The sequence below is a fragment of the Dermacentor albipictus genome, chromosome 7 (assembly GCF_038994185.2).
Source record: "Dermacentor albipictus isolate Rhodes 1998 colony chromosome 7, USDA_Dalb.pri_finalv2, whole genome shotgun sequence".
NCBI classification, from domain to species: domain Eukaryota; kingdom Metazoa; phylum Arthropoda; class Arachnida; order Ixodida; family Ixodidae; genus Dermacentor; species Dermacentor albipictus.
In genome coordinates, this window is record NC_091827.1 from 59676881 (window position 1) to 59701267 (window position 24387).

The 24387-nt window shown below is 46.5% G+C and overlaps 1 protein-coding gene across 1 annotated transcript in view; it reads left to right on the forward strand.

Moving 5' to 3' along the window:
- The window catches only part of LOC135912690 (uncharacterized), a 50153-nt gene that overhangs the window by 24431 nt on the left and 1335 nt on the right, over positions 1-24387 (forward strand). Inside the window, exons 8-12 of the mRNA XM_065445209.2 lie at positions 2554-2713; positions 4935-5059; positions 14521-14638; positions 18545-18712; positions 24198-24329. Coding sequence (XP_065301281.1) covers positions 2554-2713; positions 4935-5059; positions 14521-14638; positions 18545-18712; positions 24198-24329 — 703 coding nt within the window. The remainder of the gene's footprint in view (positions 1-2553; positions 2714-4934; positions 5060-14520; positions 14639-18544; positions 18713-24197; positions 24330-24387) is intronic.

Here is a 24387-nt window from a genome sequence, read left to right on the forward strand (position 1 = left end):
GCCTTTTTCAATATTCTACCTTCAGCTTTGTTATTCGCGAAAAACCCGCTCGTTCCATTGAAAACGCGCTAGCTTCGTGCCGGGCCCGCTTGGGGCGCTAGTTGGTACGTGTCCATAAAAGTTGGATATGTCCGTGGGCCTTTGCTCTCTAACGTATATGTAAGCCATCTAGTAAATATCGGCAGAAATACAAACTTTATCGTATACGCCGACAATACTAGGTATATTTCTCAGATTCTCAACGGCCGGCACTTATAAATCGAGCTGATGATGTACTTACAGATGTATATAAGTGGAGTTCACTGGCCATAAATATCGCGAAAATAGAATCTGTAATATTCCGCGCCAAAAACAAAACTAAGAATGTTGACATAAATTTTACCCTGAGCTCTCCTAGCATTGAAGTTGTACTTGTTAAGCGTCGTGGAGTTCTATTGCATAAAATCAAGTATTAGAAAGAGCACCTTGAAAAGGTTTGTTCTAAATTATTACGGACAGTAGGAGCTTTATCGAGGCTGTCGTTTCTTCACCCGTCGCACATCAAGCTTCTAGTCCATAACTCTTTCATGTTTTCTACTTTAACATAGTGTAACCTTATATGGGGCACAGCTATCATTGCAAACTTAACAGACATTCACAAATTGGAAAAGAAAGCAGCGTGAATAATAGTAACTGTCCGTATGGCTGCCACACTAGGCCTATCTTTGATTACCTCAGATTTCTACCCGTTTTTTACCTATAAATCCATTCTTATGAGCCGCTACAATGTAGGCGTTAAACGTAATGACGTATTTATCCGACAATTTGCGAATCCAGATGAACTTTCTCTCAATTTTTTATACTGCAAGTACTGTGTGTGCTTAAAGCATTTTCTACAGAGATTTCATTTGTGAGCAGACTAACTGGACGCTGCCACTTGCTGGATCCTGCTGCCTGTGTGTTTCAAACGGGGTGCAGGCCTCTGTCACCCCTTTTGTGGTTTCTCGCTTGCAAGTCCCAGCATCGCTGTACTTTTCAATATGGATGTTGAAATAAAGTGATGTTGACTGACTTTGACTTGACTGACCAGACTTGAGCTAGAGGGGAAAGCCGGAACAGTCGAAGTGACCACTTAGGAGATGAGTGACGTGGTATCGGAGTAATCATTGCGGTGGTCACGTGGGTGAATCGGAGAGGCCTGCAAAAACAGCGCCCCCCACCCGCAGGCATCACGTGAACGTACGCGCAGGAAACTGCTCAATGATCCCTCAAGGCTGCCAAGGTCGAGACGCTCGCTATGCAGTGAGCGAGAAAAGTTAGGGGAAGTGAGAAGTTCAATTTATTGTTAGAACAACCACTCTTAGTGTTAAATGCATGCTAACAACAGTTGCAGTATAGTGGTTTACTTGATTTTTATCTCTCTTTTCTGCAGAATTCCATTTCGACTTTGTAGTAGTTAAGGACTTTCCTTGGTGCTTCCCTCTGCACCAAAAGTATACGTCGTGCACTAGCTCATAACAGAAAAAACAAAACAAGAAGACGAATAACTCCAAATAATTTAGAAGCAACTTACTGAAAACAGAGCGCACTGGGTCATGACCAGCACTTTCACTTCGGCAAAGAAGTCACTAATCCACCTCATTAAAAAAAAAATTGCTTCGAAATGCCTATTCGCGGGTTCAGCTTACTTGTATCTATTAGGTTGACTCGGTACCGGGACAAAGCGCATGCATACATTTCTTTGACATTGTTTGAGGCCTCCGGACAATTAGTATAGTGAGTATACAGAGTGAGATAGAGAGATAGAGAGATAGAGAGAACACGAAGCCAGGCACGGGGCTTGTATTGCTTTTACAGTGGACAAGAAGAGGAGGGGCGGCACACACGTTTTCGCACTTTATCGCGAAATGTAGCGTGCAAACACATCTGCGGCGCCAACGAGACGCCAGCACAACCTAAAGCCCAACAACTTCCTATTTATTTATTTATTTTTTAAATTTTTTTATTCAGTCACCTCACAGGCTCCCGAAGGAGTGTTGCGTAATGGGAGGATACAAGGAATCAGCAAAAAGAAAGGAGTACAAAGAAATTATGCATTGTTAGCAAGTAAACATGAAAGAACAAATATCTAACAATACAAATAATGCGATAAATGAAACAAAACGACTGTGTGAACTAGCAAGAAGGGAGTACCAATAAATTATACAAATGGTAAACGGTGGAGATTAAAAAACCAGTCTCTAACAATGTTAGCGCAGTACAAAACAAAATATTCTATACAACATCACTAAAAGTATTTACTTATGTGCGCAGTATGGTTTAGATGTGATGAATTATGGAAATAATATCAATAAGCGTGTTTTGAAGGATACAGGGTCAAGAATGTTAACTATGTCGCTTGGCAGGTACAATGCTGAAGGGCACGTGGTAACGCCACTTGCCAACTTATAGAAGAAGGTTCAGCGTTCGAATGCCGTGTTTTTTTTATTCGAATATTTATTACTAAATTAAATTTCGAAAGATGGACACTTCCTAGCCAACACTTATAGAGACGCGCGTTTGTTTCCTTTGCAGCTTCCTCGAACAGGACATGTTTCAGACCGTGGAAGTCAGGGAAGACCTGACCGCGTTGAAGCGGAAGCACCGGGTGTACCACTATGGCATCCTGAACATCATAGAAGACCCTATACATGTCGAAAAGCTCGCAACCATGACCGCGCCTACTATATTCAAGGTAAGGGGCTGGCACGTCCTTTCAGTGATCGTCACTTCGACTGAAAGTAGCCGCAAGTTCCAAAGGGAAGTTCAGTAATGTGAAAGTCGGGCTAGTTGGTGATTAATCATCATACCTTGCTAGTGAAGCAGCCCACTGACACGGACACAGTGAAGACAAAGAAGAAATGACAGCGAGTGTCCACTGTGTCCCTGTCAGTGGACACAGTCTCTTAGCCTGGTCCCGAAGGTTTCGCTTAAGTGGATGGCTGCGTCTTTTGCCGTATAGGCTCGGCGGGGGAGACCATTGAGCACGAGCTGTCACTTAACAAAGAAGACAGATGATACTTGTTCACAACCTTGAAATATTCACAGCCAATCTTCAGTGAAGCTGTTCCTTTCAAGAAGGTGCATTTGGAATTTTTGTTGCTTGAAATTCAAACACGTACTTTGAACCGTCGCCCGTATGTGATTCGCCCTTTTGAAGCCGGGCCCACATATAATATGATTTTTTGAGCACTTCCTTAAGGAACATATTACGAAGCCTATATTCTATTCATGCCCATCCGACTTCTAGTACTTGTCCCGTATAGACTTTCCACCATTTTCGCTAAACTATATCTCCGTTTCATATATCATATTTATAGCGTGCTCAGAGGAGGGGTCGAAGTTGTGCATCGTTCATAAAATACACTTGTGACGCTTATGATCACTGGCGTACGTAACTTACTGCTAAGGCGTTAGTACAGCCGCACACTTCTAACTTCGCCTACATGTTGACCACAAGTCAAGCCTAATGTTAACCAAATGTAACATACCTTCTTTTGTTCACCGAGGACACCGGAGAAACGTACTGCGAACCTGTGTAACGAATCAATCAATCAATCAATCAATCAATCAATCAATCAATCAATCAATCAATCAATCAATCAATCAATCAATCAATCAATCAATCAATCAAGTTTTATTTTCGCCGCAGACAATACATTGTTACAGCGAAAATAGGGGGCCAGAGAAAAAAGCTGCATCTGTGCAGCTTGACTAAGCTCTAGCCACCCGTACAACAGCAGTGACACGACGATTTGTTATCTTGATTCAGTTATATAAACATATCAGCAAATAAACGATCAGACAGTCCGATCACAAATGACAATTACAAGAACAATTAGACGCATAAGCAGTTACAATACAGTCAAACAAACATGTCAAATAATGTTTTGTTAGTAAGGGCCAGAACGTTCACACCTTTCCGGTAAAAATATGAAAATATTCCAAAACAAACAAAAGAGGGTAGTATTTTTTTTCAAAGCCCCTGCCCCTAAATAGGCTACAAACACTGTACGAACTTTTATCAGATGCTATAAAACACCCTTGTCCCTCCTCCCCACATTCCTTTCCCACATTTTCTCCGTATATGATCGTCATTTAAAGCCATTTTAGGACTCTGAGAAACATTCCTGGTGATGACAATATGATATCTTAGAAGGCTTGAATAAGAAAGAATTTGACGCAAAGGCTGTAAATTAATCAATACGCATGTAACTTCACACACTGAGTTGCTGTTGTGGTCTCCGCGCTTTTTCTAGGTTTGAACTTGGTGTAAAATGTAGTTATGACAAGGAAGCGGGCTGAATTCCCCGCCGCTTGCAAAACGAACGCATAGTCATAAAGCTCCGGAGAACTCGCATATCTAATACATTAATATAACCGCAACTGGGCCACATATTTCGAACTTAGCCTATATTGTGCAAAGTGGGACGCACGCGACATATTCAATAACGAAACGTTATGTCTGCCCCCTCCTTTCCTCCCCGATGCTTTACCTGCGAATACGATTGTAAACCGGGCTAGAAAGACGAAAACTTGCCATGTCTGCTAGCAGTGTGTTGCTAAATCTAGTTTTGTTAGTCTACTATTAACTCGACATGTGTTAAGAAAAACGAAAAGAAAGTGTGCAACTTCTTTGCGCCCACGACGAGAACAAAGAAGAGGCTGACATACAGGAGCGCGCTCACATGTCTCAGCCTCTTCTTTGTTCTCGTCTTGTATGCAACAAGCTGCATTCATGTCCTACCAACATGCCCAAACAGTCACCTTAAAAAAAGAAGTTTGTTCAGGCAGAGAAAGTAGACCAATTCCATGTATCTGCGACCGTCTTGGAAAATCTTGCGGATGTTCTTTTTTTCCCCAATATTGTGCCTAAAATAAAGGAATGGGTCTCACGACCTTGTTATTATTGACAGGTAATGCGGAAGCTGCTGGGCTCAAACAGAAAACGCAACAAGGTATTCGTCGGCGTTGGCTACTACTTCTACGATGGCAAAAATGCATGGACGGACCTGGCATACACTGCGGAAAACATCGCATTGTGAGTACGCAACTTCCGGTCAACAGATGCAGCCAGAGGTTTTGGAGCGTATTGCTCCAGAGATACCCGGGAAAGGCGGAGACATTATTTTACAAGCTCCGATCAGCCCGTTCTGCACTAGGCACTGCAGAGCGCATGTTCTTCATGTAAATTTTCGGTGCAGTTGCCCAACTCTGTTTCCACAATTTCCTTCCCCCGATGCTATTAAGCGTTTAGACGCCAAGAGCGTGCCTGACTGGATAGCGACGAAGATTAAGAGAATATACGCGGGAAAATAACTACGATCACTGTTGCACGAATTAGCTTGCGAAACTTGTTAGCATCGAATGTGTCACATGGTGGCGTCTTAATGAATGCGTCCGCGTCCGTCGGTGTTTATTTCTGTTCATTTGAATGTTTTCCGTCTACGGCGTCACTCTAAACGCAAGTAGAGCAGAAAAAAAAATTTAGACGTATTCGGGGAGTTTTTTTTTCGTAATTTTTGATAACAACCTTGTCATCAATAGTAAATGGCCTAGGGAGACCTCAGCCCGGAAGCAACATTTTCGACTGTAGCACTTGCCATCGGCGGTATCCTGGCGCAGACTCATTTCCTTATCTCTCGTCAATGAAGTATTGTTCATTTGAAAGCACCAGTTACGCAAACAAAGGTGGGTCGGATTAGAGTCGTCACATGATGCAAATTTCTTCTACGAAACATTGCTTCAAGACTAAGGTTCACCTTGTTCAACCACTATTGCTATATTCAAAGATCCATGCTCCTATGGAACGCAACCTTCGAATTTACAAAAACGCGATTGAATTTAGTCCATCTCTCAATCGCGAATGTGATTGAACTAATACGCGTTTGAGGCTACTTAGCTGATAAATTGGACCCGCCCATGTGGCACAGTTAATATCGTGTTGCACTTCTTAAGCGGGTGCACGTTAAAGAAATGCAGGGAGTCAAAATGAATTGCGAATCCCTTACCACGGTGTGCTTCATAATCGCGTCGTTATTGTGACACGTAAAACACAAGAATTTAAATATTGACAAATTTTTATTAGAAAAGCGGAAACATTCAACCCGGGCAAATTGTTTTGCACCCGGAAGAATCACGAATACTTTATATTGCGAAGACTTTGAAAATGCCGGTTTCACCATAATTGTTATCTGAGCATTGGCACATTGCGTTTCTAATGGTAAAAAAAGTTGCGCAGGATTTCTCACACTGCATTTTAGAGATGTCTGCGTCAGCATTCGTGAACATCTCTCAGAGATGAAATTCCGCTGTAGACTCCATCCAAGATTTTCAGGTTTCTGTCACGCACGTGCGAAGAAATAATTACGAAATTCAGCAACACCGGGAACACGTTCTGTGGTGTGTATATCCTGGTGCCTGTGCTCGATGTGTCACCCGACAAGTGTTCTTACGTGATAGCATTATCAAGGTCTAAATAGCCTAAGGTGATGTAAGGAGCTATGTCTTCAGCGGAGCAACCGGTTCACATGAAAGTGACGGAACGGATAAGGACGAACACAGCTGAGTCATTTGACGTAGTAACGCAGATTACACGAGGAGTGCTGCTGGTTGGGGGCGGTGCAAGGCGGGCGCTTTGAATGGCTGAAAGTGAACCAACTACCTTTGGAGGTAATTAGGTCGAACTGAACTAAGGCAAAGGTAATTAATGCGTATAGGTAATTTAGGCCGTTGAACCCACGATCCTTGGTGGGAGTCGAACCCACTTGGAGATTTGGGAGAACTAGTGATATCTACAAGTTGGTTTCCCATTGACATCGCGAAGGTCGAGAGTTGGGGCTAATTAAGGCGAAGTTGATTGAGGCACTGGAATCCACTACCCAACATAGAGGTATAGGTGAACAAAGTCATATCTCCATGTTGGATTTCAATTGACAATGTGAGGGAGGTTAGTCGAACCTTTGGGATTAAATAAGCGGAAGTGAATTAAGGCACAGTTAATTAACATAGTTAACCCAGGCACTCGTACTCACGATCTTTGGTGGAAGTCGAATCCGCGACCTTTTGTGGGAGCCGAGCCCACTTGGAGGTTTAAGCAAACCAGCGATATCTAGAACTTGGATTCTTTGTGAATGTCGAGAGTCGAACCCACATTTGGTGGGATATGAAGCCGCGACTTTTGGTGTTAATTAGGGAAAATTCAATTAAAGCACAAATAATTAAGGTAGAGGCAATTAAGGCACTCAAACCCACGACCGTTTGTGGAAAAATACAAGTTATAGGAAATAAGAACGCGTTAGAATGTAAATGTCAAGTGACGTATTGGATATATCGGGAGTGGGCAGGCTTTCGCCGTCATCCTCCTAGGCGTATGGTAAAGTCACGGTCAACTTTTCAATTCATGGCTAGAATGTGTAGCGAGACAAGGCCAATCCCTAGACAAAGAAGCCGACACACACAGCTATACTGTATATATATATATATATATATATATATATATATATATATATATATATATTGTCGCTGCACTGCGCGACTGAGGTAGAGAAAGAAGTACAATGTGTGCGCGTGATCTCGGGGTACTCTGCGCCGGCTGGACCTGGCCTGTAACTTCCTTCTCGGACCTCGTTTAACCCTGGAAACCAACATCATGCGTAACACCTTTGGTGGACGTGCGGGGTAAATCTTGGATGATCCTGGACGACGCAGCTCTACCAACTGTTCGACGGAGTAGACGCTTGGCCGGTTTACGACCACAAGCAGCGGACATGGCCGATTGCCGAGAAAGCAATGACGACCCCACCTGCCGCGGACGATACAGCAGTCACGCAGGTCAAGCTGGCTACTGGACACTGCTGCGAGAGCCACCCACCTTTTCGGGGAAGGCGAACGAAGACTGGCCTAAACACAACGGAGTGAGTCGCCACAACCACTGCAGCACTACGAAGCAGCTCGATAACGTAGGTTTTTTCTCTCGCTGGAACCGCACTTCTCTGGTTTGAAAACCACGAGGACGTTCTGACAAGCTGGGATAATTTTGTAGAAGAACTCACCAAGTGCTTCGGGGACCCGACCTCTAAGAAAAAGAAGGCTGAGCAGACGCTTTTCCGACGACCTCAATTGCCTGGCGAAACGTGTACTACGTACATAGGGACTGCTCTGAAATTATTCGGAATCGTCAGCGCTACTATGACAGACGAAGACAAAGTAGGACATCTGCTTAAAGGAATCGCTGAAGATGTTTATAATTTTCGTATAACGAAGGAAGATCTTAGTACTCCGTCTGATCTGAAGAAACACTGCCGGGCGTTTGAAGCGGTGAAAATGAGAAGGATTGGGCCAAAGTTCAGACGCCTGGACAATGTTACTGCTATTGCAAGTGTGTCAGTCCCAACCCACGACGACATCTCGGTAATTCGGCAGGTGGTTAAAGAAGAGCTTGAACGCGTTAAAGCTGTTGACGACGCTCATGTGTTCCATTAGTGCGCATTTGATCATCGCTCTCGTGTGCCACCGGCCACCTGGCCACTCCATAACATTGACGCTAGGACTTAAACTGGCACGTTTTGATTAACAAACCATTGTCAGCCTCGGAACGGTCGAAATATCAACCGCAAAAAAAAATCCAGCCCCGATTCCAACCATGATAATTCTGCTGACTTTAAGCGCATGATTAACAAGTCGCTGTCTTCTAGTGAGCAGTGTCTGCTGGAAACTGTGCTCGCTGGCTACGCCACAGTGTTTGATTTTTCCCAAGCTTAACGAGCGTCCCATACACCACCGGCGTCTCGCATGCAACACCGCATCCATACAGGGCAAGCAACGCCAATTCGTCAAAGGCCCTACCGCATTTCACCTTCAGAGAGAAAAGTCATCGCCGAGCAGGCCGAAGAAATGTTACAGAAAGGAGTAATCCAGGAATCATGTAGCCCTTGGGCTGCTCCTGTGATCCTAGTCAAGAAAAAAGACAACTCATGGAGATTCTGTGTGGACTATCGCCGCCTAAACACCGTCACAAAGAAAGACGTGTACACCCTACCACGAATAGATGACGCCATCGACTGCCTCCACTCCGCATCGTATTTCTATTCTGTTGATTTACGGTCAGGATATTGGCAAATTCCCACGCACCCCTCAGAAAAGGAGAAGACAGCCTTCGTGACACCTGACAGTCTCTTCAAGTTCAACGTTATGCCCTTTGGCTTATGCAGCGCTCCAGTGACATTCGAGCGATTTATGGATACCGTGCTCCGCGGACTCAAATGGGAAATTTGCGTGTGCTATTTAGATGACATCATTATCTGCGGCCGGACGTTTCACGAGCACAATCAGCGCCTGTCGATCGTTCTTGACTGTATCCAGCAAGCTGGCCTTATTTTAAACTCTAAGAAATGACATTTTGGTGAACGTCAAGCCCTCGTACTAGGCTTTCTGGCCGACAAAGACGGCTTACGACGAGACCCTGAAAAGATAGCAGCGGTTCGCGACTTCCAACAGCCACAAACGGTGAAAGATCTGCGAAAAATTTTGGGCCTTTGCTCATATTTCGCACAGCTTGCCTCTCCCCTGACGTCTCTCCTTCACAAGGACACCCCATACTTGTGGACTGCTGACTGCGAGTCGGCGTTTCAACAGCTGAAGTTTTTGTTGACTTCTGGACCGGTACTGCGGCATTTTTATCCGGAGGCGTCAACTGAACTGCTTACTGACGCCAAAGCTGCGGGTGTTGGCGTCGTGCTTGTTCAGCTCTGCGGTGGCCGTTACCATGTCATTGCCTACGCTAGTCGGACACTTACAAAAGCGGAGACAAACTACACCGTTACTGAACTCGAGTGCCTAGCAGTCGTCTTTGCCATTCAGAAGTTCCGTCCGTATCTACATGGCCGCGCATTCACGATAGTGAGTGATCATTATTCCCTCAGTTGGCTGGTTGGGCTGCGTGACTCGTCTGGCCGGTTGGCCCGCTGGGCCTTCAAGAGTGCAGTTTTTCCGTTAACAACAGCGGACGCTGTCACACGGATGCTGATTGCCTATCCGGTCTGCCTTCGCCGCACACTAAAGCTGAGGATGATGACTTCGATGACTACCTAGTTTCCATCTTTTCCGACTTGCCAGACCTGAGTGCCTTCGAGAGCGAGCAACGTTGTGACCCTACCTTGAAATCCCTACGGGCAGCTGCATGTGAGCCAGCAGGAACAACACCGTTTACTTTTCGTAATGGTTTGCTGTACAAAAAAAATTACTCGGCTGGTGGTCCCCCATTGCTTCTCGTTGTACCCGAAAACCTGCGCCCTGCTGTCGTTCGTTCCATGCATGACGATATCACGTCCGGGCACCTTGGCTTTGCACGCACACTACACCGACTTCGACAGAGATTTTTCTGGCCCAAGCTCTGGAAAACAACGGAACAGTATGTCGCTAGCTCTACTGTTTGCCAGCGCCACAAGCAAACGACGATGGCTCCAGCAGGCTATTTACAACCGGTTAGGCCACCGACGTTATCCTTTGAAAATAGCGGCATCGACTAGCTTGGCCCACTCCCAAAGACGTCAGCTGGCTACCGCTGGATAATAGTATGCGTAGATTACCTTACTCGCTACACAGAAACGGCGGCACTTCCATCTGCCACTGCAGCAGATGTCTCTTCATTTTTGTTGCATCACGTCATACTCTGTCATTGCGCTCCCCGTGTTGTCATCAGTGACCGTGGACGGCAATTCACCGCCGACGTCGTTGAAGAACCTTTATGGCTTTGTGGTTCTGCATATCGTCATTCCGCTCCTTACCACCCATAAACAAATGGCCTCACGGAGCGGACGAATCGAATCCTTACCAACATGTTATCAATGTATGTTGCTGCTGACCACAAGAATTGGGACGCCGTCTTACCTTTTGTAACGTACGTGTACAATAGTGCCAAGCACGAAGTTACTGGATATGCGCCGTTCTTTTTGCTGTACGCAGGCGCTCCACAGAGCTTTCTGGACACTATTCTACCTTTATCGTGCCAATAAGAACTCTGTGTCGTGCTGAGGAAGCACGTCGGCTGGCGCATCTTAGGACGTTGTCCTCACAAGGCAACAGCAAGACTCGCTAGGATGCGCGGCATATCCCCGTCAGCTTTACTCCCGGTGATTATGTTTGGTTGTGGACACCTGTTCGCAAAAAGGGATTGTACCGCAAGTTTTTCGCCACTTACACCGGACCATTCGTTATACTCAGCCGCTTGAGTGATGTGAACTATGTCGTCGCCAAAGTGACGGCAAATAATCGGCGTTCACGTGCGACGCAAGTTGTTCAAGCGGCCATACTCAAGAAGTACAATCACAGGTCCCTTTAACTCGCTCAGCGAGCTTCGTCTGCCCTCGGAGAAAATGTCGTAGCTCTGCGTGACTGAGGCAGAGAAAGAAGAAGTAGAGTGTGCACGCATGATCTCGGGGTACCCTGCGCCGGCTGGTTGTAATATGACATCATTCGTAGCAATATATATATATATATATATATATATATATATATATATATATATATATATATATATATATATATATATATATATATATATATATATATATATATATATATATATGGGACACGTGTCAAAGCAACATTTCTAGTTAAAAGTATGACTGTAGTTGCGTGCCTGCGTCTAGTCGCACTGTGCATTATATCGTCATGCTCATATTATGACGCGTGCTATATTCAGAATAACCTTTACGAATAAACTGTCGCGGGTTTACATTTCCAACGACACTGAGAATAAGAAAGGTGCTAACGTTAGCGTTCTCAAACAATACTCCACTGGGACGTCTTCATCCTCTCATCGATGGATAGATGGATGGATGGATGGATGGATGTGATGAGCGTCCCCTTTGGAACGGGGCGGTGGGTTGCGCCACCAAGCTCTTGTTATTATAATGCCTAGTGTCCCTACTTATGTTGAATAATGATAAAAAAATTGAAAGGAAAAGAAACCACCATAAATTCCCGTAAGCAATGTTTCTAAACCCCTATTGGGAACTTTGTTTTTGTACGCCTCCGTTGTTTGTCGTTTCCCTACGTTTCTTCCATCAATTTTCAAATCGCCGCTTACTAATCTCTACTGCGGATATGTATACTTTCCCCCTGCTCTAGCTAAACCCATGGGCTTCAACGTTGGCAGTGGCGCATATATCAACCGCTGGGTAGATATCCTTACATTGTAATAAAGCATGTTCCACTGTTTCCCTAGCTTTACCGCAGCAAGGACATGCTCCTTCTTTTACATCTTGCTTTATGAGTGCGTTTTCTAAGGCAACCTGATCTCGCTTCAAAAAAGTAATGAGCTTCCATTTCAGTTATCATAAATTGTTTCTTTCCTGATATCGTTTATTCCTGTGAAGTAGCTACTCGTGGCAGGTTTCTTTTTTCTATTGCCGTGACCTGTGAGATTATCTCGGCTTGTCTGATTTCCGTTAGACGTTCTTTGTCGCTGTGTTGCCCACCTACAGGCCGCACACATGCTTGTAAGCTTCCTAGTGCTCTCCCTTCACTGTGAATCAATGTTTTCTTCGATATGCCTCAGTCGTTCTGGATAACTAATTTTGCTGGGAGCTTCCCTCTCTTGAAACCTTGTCCAGCCCCTACCACCCTGCAAAGCCTCATTTGTAGTGTTCCCGTGAGCACCCAATGCGAGGCGTCTCACAAACCTTTGGTTGCCATCGAGTCCTGATTGTAACCCTCATTTCAAGCGAACAACCGCATTTACAAATGGTATAAAATTTTTTAAACAGGGATGAAGTACCTCGGACAGGCTGGCCAACGTTTCGATAGGTGGACCTATCTTCGTCAAAGGCGGCCTCGTCATCCTCGGCGTGTTAGTTTTAAAGGGTTAGTGCAGTGACGTCACGTGCGGGTGTTGTCGCTGGCAGCTGGTTTTAAAGAGAGAGATTACAAGAGGGAACAGGCGTTGTCGTCCGACGTCTGTGAGCCTCATTCTCAAGACGAAGGGACAAGAGCGTGAGAGTGGGCACGCGGGGAGGAAAGAAAGGAAATAGAAGCAGAAAAAAGGGGGAAAAAAGGAAAAAAAAAGAAGGGGGGAGCCAGGGCCGTAACAAGACACAACAAAAGGGGGGGGGTGAAAGAAAAAGAAAGAGAAAAATGAAATCTTTAAGAAATACGGGGGCTTGGGAGCGTGTTGGGGATGCGAAAGGTTAGGAGGTATTCAGGGGGAGTCGTTGGCGGCATGTTTTTGAGGCATTAGAACGGCCGGTCAAGCAATAGGTCGAGTAATTTTGAAATAGTTAAGGTGGCGACGAGGAGTCTGCGGTGCAATGTGTGGGGTGACTGAAAGGCAGCGGCATGGTCTTTCAAGGGGCACTGCCCCACGCGCTTAACGTAGGTGTCGTTACGGTGGCATCCAGAAGGCGATACTCTGGGTTGAGGCGCCGAAAAAGGCATATTGACTTCGGAATGTGTTGTCGAGGGGGTTTCAAAAAAAAAAGACTAAAAAAGGGGGCAGGGGGAAGGGAGGGGGCGAAATCGATATAGCAAACAGGAGGGTGACGCGTGCAGAAGCGGGCGCGGGCAAGTGTACATGGAAGAAGGGGATCGTACAGTTGGTATAGACGTAAAATCCTGAAAGAGTACATTAAATTGAGTAGTAGGCAGGAAATTTTTTTTTCCTCCGAAATGAAAGAGTAGGTGAGGTTAAGAATTAAAGTTGGCTGGTGGCCTAATGTGTTTTGTGTATTGGTTGATGATATGAGAGTTTCAGATTTAAGTTACAGCTTTTAAAGATTCTAAGTTGCCGCGTGCCAAATTAATTCCTGTCAGGTGTAGGCAATTAAACTTGTGTATGAGGTATGATTCCGTGTACTTCCTTTCGCGAGGGGAACGGAAATTTGTTTGTAGTATATAGAGCCTTGCTTTGTCAAACATATGTCCATGTTCATTAAAGTGGTTGGCTACTGCTTTGGGTATTAAAACCAGCCGCCAGCGACAACACCCGCACGTGACGTCACTGCACTAACCCTTTAAAACTAACACGCCGAGGATGACGAGGCCGCCTTTGACGAAGATAGGTCCACCTATCGAAACGTTGGCCAGCCTGTCTGAGGTACTTCATCCCTGTTTAAAAAATTTTATACCACAGTGTGCCATTCCATCTGCCAGCCCCTTTCTTGTTTTTGCATTTACAAATGTAATTCATCGAACCATTACACCTTTCCACGTAGCCCGGAGCCCCTCGTACGTCCATTGCTACCGTCGAACTGCAGCAATGGACAGCAGGGACCCCCTTTTGTGGAAAGTTGGCGCTGCCATTCACCTTCTAGATTCGCGGTGGAGTTGTGTCGAGGGAAGTTCTAGAATACGAGGGTAAGTTCAACAAGAGTGAGCGAAAACAATGTTTTGGAGTCTGGGATTACAACGCTGCGCGGATCTTTCGTTGGTTACTTTCGCAGATATATTTTTCTGCTCACTCGCTGTACCTCGTGTCACTTGAATAAATTTTGTTGCCCGCAGGCCTGAGTTGGACATCCTGGTGATACTCAGCACAACCCTGACGATGCCGAGCAACCTACGATGCGTCACGCTGCCTGTCAACGTTTACAAGAGCCGGGATTCGCATCCAGCCACTCTGGCAAGTGTATCCGCATGTTTACAGGGTGAATTATGAAAGCGTGCGGAACAAGGTATATATTTTTTATTTTCAAAGTACTTGCGCTTTGAAGAGATCAGCCAGAAATAAAAGGGGTAAATAACGAAATATGCTCTTTCTGTTAGGCCATTATGAACGGCTTGTATACGGCTATAGTGTAGATAGAAAGAATAAAGACAGCCCAAAAATTCGCCGATGATGATGACTATGATAATACTCCCTAATACCGAATCTGAGCCCACCTCTGCGCATGTTTTCATATCGTGATATATTGGCTGTCGTGGAGAATCTCTCTTGAACGGCCCGTTGCATGCAGTCGGAGAGAAGCGTTGCAAAACAAGACACACTCAAGCACAACGATAGCCGCGATCACAGTCGGCGACCGTCGAAAATCTTATCTATGGGTCAAGCGCGTTGGCTTTTATACATGAATCGTCGAAGGTTCCAGCGTAATCGGTGGTGCGCGCGTGGCTTCCAGAATGTACCACACTAATCGCGTCGCCCGTACAATCAGATTACGAATACTCTGGCCCCATCTCTTATGCTATCTTCGGTTGGTCGCTTCCATCCCCCGAAGCAGAGTCGGGCAGATCCGGCGTTCCCCGAGCTCAGAGGTAGAGGACGAGCGCGCAAGCCAAACGTACGACTCGCTCTCGGAGGAGGCAATGGCAGATGCTAAACCACGTGACTACTAGCAACGTCCGATGTTTCGCTTATCGAAAGCTCCCGGCGCTGCCGGGAAAACCGGCGGACGCGCCGGCGGGACGAGCGTTCGTCGCAGTGGCCTAGGTTGCCTAGGTTACGGTGGGCCGTCGCCAACAGCAGCAACGCGGCTCTGCGATGACGTTTCAATTTCGACGACTGCTCCGATGCCAGGGCTCGGAGCGCCTCAGAGCGCTCGAAGGTGGAGGAGAGCAATCGAGAAGAACCAGCCGAACGCAGGGCGGGCACTCTCTTTCAACCAGCCGAAGACAACGCCGCTCGCGAGAGCGCTCCAGAGCGCTCAGAAACGACCAGTCGAAGATGGCATTAGTCTCGCGCGGCGCTCTGCTTTTCTCCTCGCCATTTCGAGATACTCTCCCCTTCCGCTTTTCTCCTCGCGCTCTCTTCGCTATCGCCGTGTTTCATCACCCGCTGCGCTCCACGTTTGCTCTTTCATCCTTCGCCGTGCTCGGTTACGCCGAGGCAGGACGAGGTACACTGAAGGACACCGAGGCACCCCAGCCTTCAACGATGCCTCCAAAGAGTTGGGTCACCTACTAACCTCACCGCAGATACTGCGTCATTTCGACCATACAGCTCTGACTGAAGGGCACATCGATGCCAGCGGTGCTGGACTCGGCACTATGCTCTCGCAGCGCAAATCTAGTTTCAACGAGTATATCGCTGTATAAGCAAGCCGCACCCTCACCAAAGCAGAGACCAGTTATTCCGCTACGAAAAAAGGTTTCGCGATTATCTAGGCACTTCGTAAATTTGTACGCTACCTATATGGGCTTCCCTTCGATGTTGTTGCAGACCACCGTGCGCTTTGTTGGCTGTCCACGTTGCAGGACCCCTCAAGCCGGTTACCTCCCTGAGCTTTGCGGTTGCAAAGGTTTGACGTGCGCATTGTCTACAAGTCTGGCCGCCACGCCACACCGATGTCGACGTGCATTCCCGTTTGCCCGGGTCACGCGAAAGGCTGCCTGCTTGCCTGCCGTTGATAAAGTGCTTTCGTTCCCAGCAGGCTGCCACATGGCTTGGGAGCAACGCAAGAATGCCTGGGTTAGCGCTCTTATCCGCTTTATGTCAAACCCGTCTACTCTTCCTCCACCTGCTCGAGCTTTGCACCGTCAAGCTTCTCACTTCGATATGCGGGATGACCTTCACTATCACCGGAACTACCTCTGTGACGACCGCAAATGGTTGCTGGTTGTGCCTCGATATCTTCGTGTTGCAAAATGTTTGCATTCCACGCTGATCCACAGTGTGCCTTCAGGAGATACACCCGGCTTCGCTCCAGGTTTTATTCACGAGGCATGTACACCTTTGTGTGCAAGTACTTTCGACCATGCCCTCATTGACAACGCCTCAAGCTTCCTGCTCAGCATGTCTCTGGCCCACTTCAGTCAATCGCGTGCCCTGCCAGGCCTTTCGATCGCATTGGCATTGATCGGTATGGAACCCTTCCGAGCATGGCTTCCGGAAACTGCTGGACAGTTGTCAACATCGACCATTGACGGTTGATAATCTTCGCCATTGACGCGATACACGGAAACAGCCACTCTGCCTGCAGCCACAGCTCGTGATATAGCATCCTTCATCATGAAAAACTTTATTCTCTGACACCGGTGGGTGGGGAGGGGTTCCTCAGGGCTCAACAAAGGTATTTCCTCCTCCTCCTCCTCCTCCTCCTCCTCCTCCTCTGTCACGGCGCACCTCGCCAACTCTTGAGGGATAGAGAACGTGTGTTCCTCACCAAGGTCGTAAATGCGCTCCTTGCTGAATGTCGCATCGTTTATTGAACCACCAGTGCCTACAATCCTCAAAGTAATTGTTTGGATGACATGCTCTCTAATAGGTCACATCTGATAACGCCGATTGGGACATTATTTTGCCGTTGGTGACGTAATGGTTTCGATGACATGCTCTCTAATACGTCGCCTCTGATAACACTGATTGGGACCTTATTTTGCCGTTCGCGACGTAAGCCTACACCAGTGCACCACAGGCAACCGCAGGTTTTTTGCAATTCTTCCTCTTGTAGGGCCGCGAGCCTTCGACAAGGCTCGCCCCCATTCTTCCGTACCTACGCGAATCATGCGAGTGGACGCGCATCCGAGACGCTGCCCGCCGTGCCGAGAAATTCCATCAGCTCGCCCATTCTTTTACCGTTCCATCGACCAATGGCAGCAACAATCGCGACGTGACTATGACCACCCGCATTTTCCCTTACTTCCGCATCCTTTGTATGGATTTGTGTCCCAGCTATTACTGCTGGCCTCTCATCCAAGCTTGCCTCCAAATATCACAAACCCTACCGTGTTGTAGCGCCGAAATCACCTGGGAATTATATCGTCGAGCCTCTCATGCCACTTGCGGGCCAGCGCTGTCGTGGTCGTAAAAGCGTCCACGTACAGCGCCTAAAGCCGTATTACGACCGACTCATACTTGCTCACCAGGAGTCGCCAAGATGGCTCTTTTCCAATGCGGGAGTTTGTAGTTAACAAGAGTGCTCCACGCTGCAGCCACATCGCCAGTTCTTCGGAGATGAGAATGTGCCGTGCTTCGACCGGAAGAACCCTGTGCGCGATCAACCTATCGCTTACCACGGACGACGGCGCCTCCATTCCGTGTGCCACCGTCAAAGATGCTGACGCACTGTGAAGTCGATGCCTACAGTCGGGGCCCCTCACTCCGCCATGGTCCGCGCGCGCGCTCCTTTCGCTGCAAGCGCGGTTGAGAGCGCTGCAATACGACAGCGCATGAGCGCAGTCGCATGGTTTTATTTATTTCGCGGGCTTTCGTAAAACTCCGAGACAAATCCCCACACAGCATGTTCGTTACCATAAAGAAATATGGAAACTTTATACGCCTTACTAAACGCACTTTGCCCTAAAATTAATATATGAATTTTTGCAGAGTTCATCCTATTTAATTCACTAATTAAGCGGTATATTAGGACAATACTCTAAGGAGCGCCATGTCTCGGCAAACGATAGGTCATTAGTTTCATTCAGCTGCAGTTCACCACTTTCTTTTAAAATCCTTTGTTCAAGTTACGTGAAACACTCTGTAAATGCGATTGTAGGATACGGAAGATACAAGTAGGGACGGTAAATAAAAGGCAGCTTTGTCGTTCCCTAGAGAGGGCATGTCGTTGAACTTGCGTTGTGAAATCAACAGGACAAGGCCTACCGCATGGCGACATCAGAATTCTCGAGGCCGGATCTCGTCGTGGCGTTGGCACTGCAGATGGGCGTCGCCGTTTACAACTTGAGTAAGAAAGCCAGTAGCGCCAGCGGTGCGCTGTACAAACCATGCACTGGCTTCGGCATCTCGGACTACTCTCAGGCAAGTTCCAGTGTTCCAGCATCTGTGTATTTACTCTTTTTTCTTCCTGTTCCTATAGCAATATATGGTGTCTGAATGCAAACGGACGCATGGCTACAATTTCAACTGCAGTTGAACATGACTATAACGAACATGTTTATGCAACAATAGCACGCCCATAACTTAAACGAACCTTTGCGACGGTTTCTTTATATATGCATCTGTCATCTGCAGTGGTAAAACGAAGTGCGCAAAGAATCCATTTGTTGCTGCGACGATTCCTCTGCATAGCAGGCAGTGATGCTTTGCCTATGCCTTGAAACTATTTTACAGCTTCACTAATGTGAGCCTTCTCATTAATAATCGCCTTCAGTGCCAGTGTTGGTTAGCGTTACTAGTGTCGACCTGCTCAGAGAGTGACAAGTTTTGCCGCTACTTTGTTGTCCTCTCGGAAGAGCACAGCCTTTGCACTTGAAGCTCTCAGCTGTCTGCATCACGAGGCCGAGGAATATGTATGAAGCTTGTCATTGGAAGAACGTTAATGAGAGGTGTACGGGGGCTCAGAGCTGTACAACGTACACCTAAATACAATTAGGGCTTCATACCTCTTCCCTCCCTAGTCGCACATCACTCTCGTGGATTGACCAAGAACGGGCACACATTCGGTGCCGCATACCAGTGCCGAAGTTGTTTGTCTCAGGCACCGACCCAATGGTACGTACTCATCAACCCATGTTGGTTATTCGGCCAAAGCCAACCAGAAGGTGTCCATTCTGGCACACGCAAAGCGGCCCAATGTTTCTGTCAAGACAGCACATATCCAGTGGCCCCACTTTATTCTCTAACACTTCAGCTGCGGCGGGGCTATCCCTCCGGTCGCTACATGGGTAGCTCATGTACACATACACAAATATACATAAAAGTGAACGCTGTTTAGTGTGACGACAGCCATGGTTGGCTGCGTAGACGAATATACAGAGCTTTTTCAGAAAAGATTTATTATGATTTCCCCTCCCCAATGTATTAATTTTACTTTCGACTGAACACGTTCCATCTCTGTAATTGAACATAGGCTACTCAGCAGACTCTTCACGGAAACTTCAAGTTGAATACTAGTAGTAGTGGTTTACTGTGGGAAATCACGCTTATGTTTGCTCCCCAATATGGAGCACGGTGATGCGTCAGGGGAAGGGGAAGTGGGAAATAAAGATGAAAGAAAGGGTAGAGAAGGCGAAGCATCAGGAGTTTCGTCCGTTCATGAAAGAGGCCGTTGATGAAAGCAGTGACCAGCAGTATGCGGGCGTCTATCGGTAGGCTGTCATGCCGTTCGCCCCTACAAACTCCAAGAGGCTGTGGAGAGCTCCGATGTGGAGAGGCGACGGGAACAAGGGTCGTTGGGTGTTTGCAGGAGGTGCGCCCTTTGGCCTGTAGACAGTGACGGCCCTTGAGTGTTCCCGTGCCAGCGCTGCGCAAGCACAGAGAAGTTGCTCAAGGGTCTCGGGGTCACCGCAAGTTCAGTAGCCTATATAAGCAAGAGGCGATGTTTATTGTGAATCCGCATAAAGTATGCGCGACTGTTGGCTCACGCAGTTTTGTGTGACCTTTGTGGGGTCGCGGGTAATACCACAGCCACTGTGGGCTGGTCAATCAGTTGCCAACTTTTTGCGAACTGGTCAGTGGTAAATCCTAAGAAACATTGAGGAAAAATACTAGAACATGCTGCCATGAACTTATCTGGCTGCTGTCGATTCCTCTACACAGGCGTTGATATGAATGCACCAAAGGGATGTTGGGCGCCTTTGTGAGGAACTATTCGTGGACTCAGTGTGACCATCTTAAAGAAGGGGCCTTGCTGAAGACTATCTTTGGTGTTTGAAACGTTGGCTTTAGCGACATTCCGTGTTTGAAACCTTTGGATCACAATTACGCAGTTTGTTTGTTTGTTTGTTTGTTTATACTGTCAGTCCAAGGATGGATCATAACAGGAGGGGATGGAAACACAACAAAAAAGATACATATTATCGGTACATGTAGAACCAAAAACGATGCAATAGCAGTATCTGTAAAAAGGGACATGCGGTGATCAAAGACAAAACACTCGCAGTCTGCGCATCAGAAACAGGTGCAAATGCAAACGTTGATTATTTTGAAACCAGCATGTTGATCTTGCATATGTCGATTATCACTTGCTCCTGAAACAGTTCGCTCTTTGCACCTTTCCTCACGTTCTTCATTCTAGCTGTACAGCGCATTGTTTACTTTTAATTTATCAAAAAGAAGCTTTACCTTTATTCCTGCCTTCTCTTCCTCACTTGCTGAGTCGCATAGGTTTTTTCTTATTCCCAGTATTATTTTACAAGAATCTTAACTTACGCTGTAATCCGTGTCTTTCACTTTGGTTCAGTTCTGCAAAACTTTCATTTTATCCATATAGTCTGCAACCGTCACTATGACTGATCGAGTTCTACCAGAAATCTTCTTGCCTATCCTATGAATTCTTTCAATAGAAGATACATTCACTTTCAGAGTAGCGCGAGATTTCGTCTTTTACTTTGCTTAATAGGGTCTCTTTTTCATGTTCTTCTTTAATTTCTCTAAAGATAAGATTATTTCGCCATGAACGGATATCCAGATCATCTAGATGTTTGACCAGACTATATGTTTCAACGCTGTGGTCAGCTACAATTCCCTCAAGAGTTGCGAGCTTGTTTGGAGTCTCGTCTAAGCTTTGTACCTTACTCTCTATAACAAGAAGCCGGTTCTGCATGTCTAGGATTCTTGTTTCAAACGAGTCTTGCTTGTCTTGAACGGCAGTGAGTTTAGACAAAATTGTCTTCTGCTTTTGGAGCAATTCCCTGCACATTACTTCTCTTATTGGTTCTGCATTTTTCTCCACGTCTCCAGAGAGACTCAACAACAGGCTCGCAATAGAAAAACAGTCGCATATATAGTCAACGACAACCTGTGGACACGGCAGCACTACAAGACCAAGAACATCACTATGGAAACAATTTTTTCGGTCACCAACCTGCATGAAGAGCGGCACGTCAGGCGACATTGTCACAGCGGTGCTGCCGTGTCCACTGAAGCTGGTAAGTGATGGGAATGCTTTAATAGCATACAGCTCATCCATTTTGGGCATGCGGTTCCGGACGTCATCGTGCCCAAGATGGTGAGCCGAAAAGACCATCCACGTGTCGATGCTCTTGGGTACCGGTGAGCTCAGCAAACTGGCCGAAGTAACCGCTCACACAGAGGTGTCGCAGCAGGCCAGTATCGTAGGCAGGCGTGATGTTTCTAGCGCCAAACGGTTTCGCAGCGTCTCCAGCGATGAAGCTAAGGCATGCGCAGAGAACCTGGAGGCGACATTATCACGGCGGTGCCTCCGTGTCCACTCGTATCGAAAATGAGGAGCCTGCTGAAAGCAGAAGAAATTCAACTGAAAGAGAACCAAATTTGGGTGAAAATATCTTCCTTGGCGAGTTACCACCAATTTGTTCGGAAGGTGCATGTCAGTTTCTTATTCTAGCCTTGTTCTATCGCCGATTCTGAAGATGACACAGCCTAAAATCGTGGGCCGATTGCGGAGGTAGTGCAATGTCCGACGCTCGTTCTATTCCACTCACGCCATGGGTGACACTATAAAACACCAGTCCGACCAGACCAAACTAAACAGGGCCTTAAATAATGCTTTTCGGTGGCGTCACGATTGAAACATAATCGTTGACGAAGAAAAGACAGTTCCTATGTCCGTTACAAAGAAAAAAATCCGCTCAAGTTCACTTCTGGTTCTGATAACACCGCATTGCGAACTCATATTGAATACCAGTATCTGGGTATTATCACATTAAGCTTAATCTGGACAACACACGTTCAGCATGTAGCAAAAAAGCCATGAACAAGCTCTTTTTCCTTAAACGTGCCTTGAATAACTTGCTTCCCGGAATAAAGCTACTGGCTTACGTTTCGCTTATACGTCCGATATTGGTATATGCTAATATTGCATGGTCTCTCTATACAGCTACCAACATAGCCGCACTCGAAAGGGTGCAGCGAAAAGCTGCGCGATTGATCTATAGCAAATACAGTCGCACGTATTCACTGACTGAACTTACAGTTCGCGCAGAGCTTTACGCTATATCTAGGCGACTGCAGATATACCGCTCGAAGTTCCTATGCTTACTTCTGCACAATGATTTAGGTTTAATTCCGAAGGCTTCATCAATATAAGCCACTCCAGAATTAGCCATCACAAACACCCTCTCACTTTTGCGGAATTATTTTGCAATAACACTTTTTTCTTTTTTTCCCCAAGCAGTGAGCGATTGGAATGCACTAGACGCCTCAACTCAAACGTAGTAGACAGCCCTGAAATTTCTAGAGCTTGCCGAGCTGAGTACGATGCTACCAGACTGACCTAATCTTTGACGTGACATGGCGGATATGTTTTCTTAGTACCTGTATAAGTTGTATGGACAAATTTGCTGTTTGTTTGATTTTCTTGATTGTATCATGCTGGTTTGTACCCTTAGCTGGACATGGTTGATGCGGAGATGCTAGATGTGGATAAACATGCTTGGTTTGTACCCGTAGAGTAGTATAGCTCCTTACCATTCCAAAACTGCTATATCTTGAATTCTTGAATTCTTGAATATATAACATGATGATATATATATATATATATATATATATATATATATATATATATATATATATATATATATATATATATATATATATATATATATATATATTGCGCCGGGCGCCCTGAACCCGCCTTCTCTACGTGGAGGAGCGGTACATCCCACTCGCGCCGCTGAAATTTAACCGAATCGGGGCTGCGGAGTGGATTGGCAAGGCCACACGATCGCTCGCCTCTCACCTTCGCTTTTGCTATGCCGCGTCCGAAGAAAGTGTGGACCGAAGCGGACTTTGACGAGCGGAAGAACAAAGGTGCAGAGAGTTCCTGACGACGAGGTGTGTGGGTGTGGGCGGGGCGGGGGGGACTATCCCAATCCCATCAGAAAAGTTAGAAGGTGGTAAAACACCAAGCTGACATCCAACAAACGGTGTCGTCCCAGCGCGGCTCTTTCAGTAAATTGCACGGTTTGTACACGTAGCATGCGGCTTGATCGCTTTCAATTGCGAAGCTTTGTTTCCGAACCCTCGAAACCGGCCGCGACTGCTGCTGTTGCCTTAGCGAATAACTGCCGCTCTGAAAATTACGATATGAACGAATCTACGAGCCCGGTGAGGAACTCTAGCAGCTAACCTTTCAAAGCCAACTAGCAGAGTGAGCTCTCGTTGTCGTAGGCAGGTTCTGTTGATACGACAGGCACGCTTTTCTATTATTACAGTGACGTTCGAAATTAAGACACTAGGTTGTGCTGGGTGCTCAACTTGCGCGATAGCTAGCAGAGCTATGGCGGAAGTGATTGCGCGAAAAGAAACGAAAAGCAAAGCACAGCTGACAGTATTCTGCATGATCGTTGCTTGAATGCTCCAGGCCTGCCAGGCGCCACAAACGGACCTCAACATCGAGAAGACAACCGTCGGCCTTACCACCAGGGCGCAAGCCCAGCGACTGACGCGGGCTGTGTTGGTGGCGTTTGATCCGCTCAACCACCTTATCGACAAGGTGACTTGCTTGGCCCTGAACATTTTATATACAAAAAAAACAACCCTTAATTTCCGTG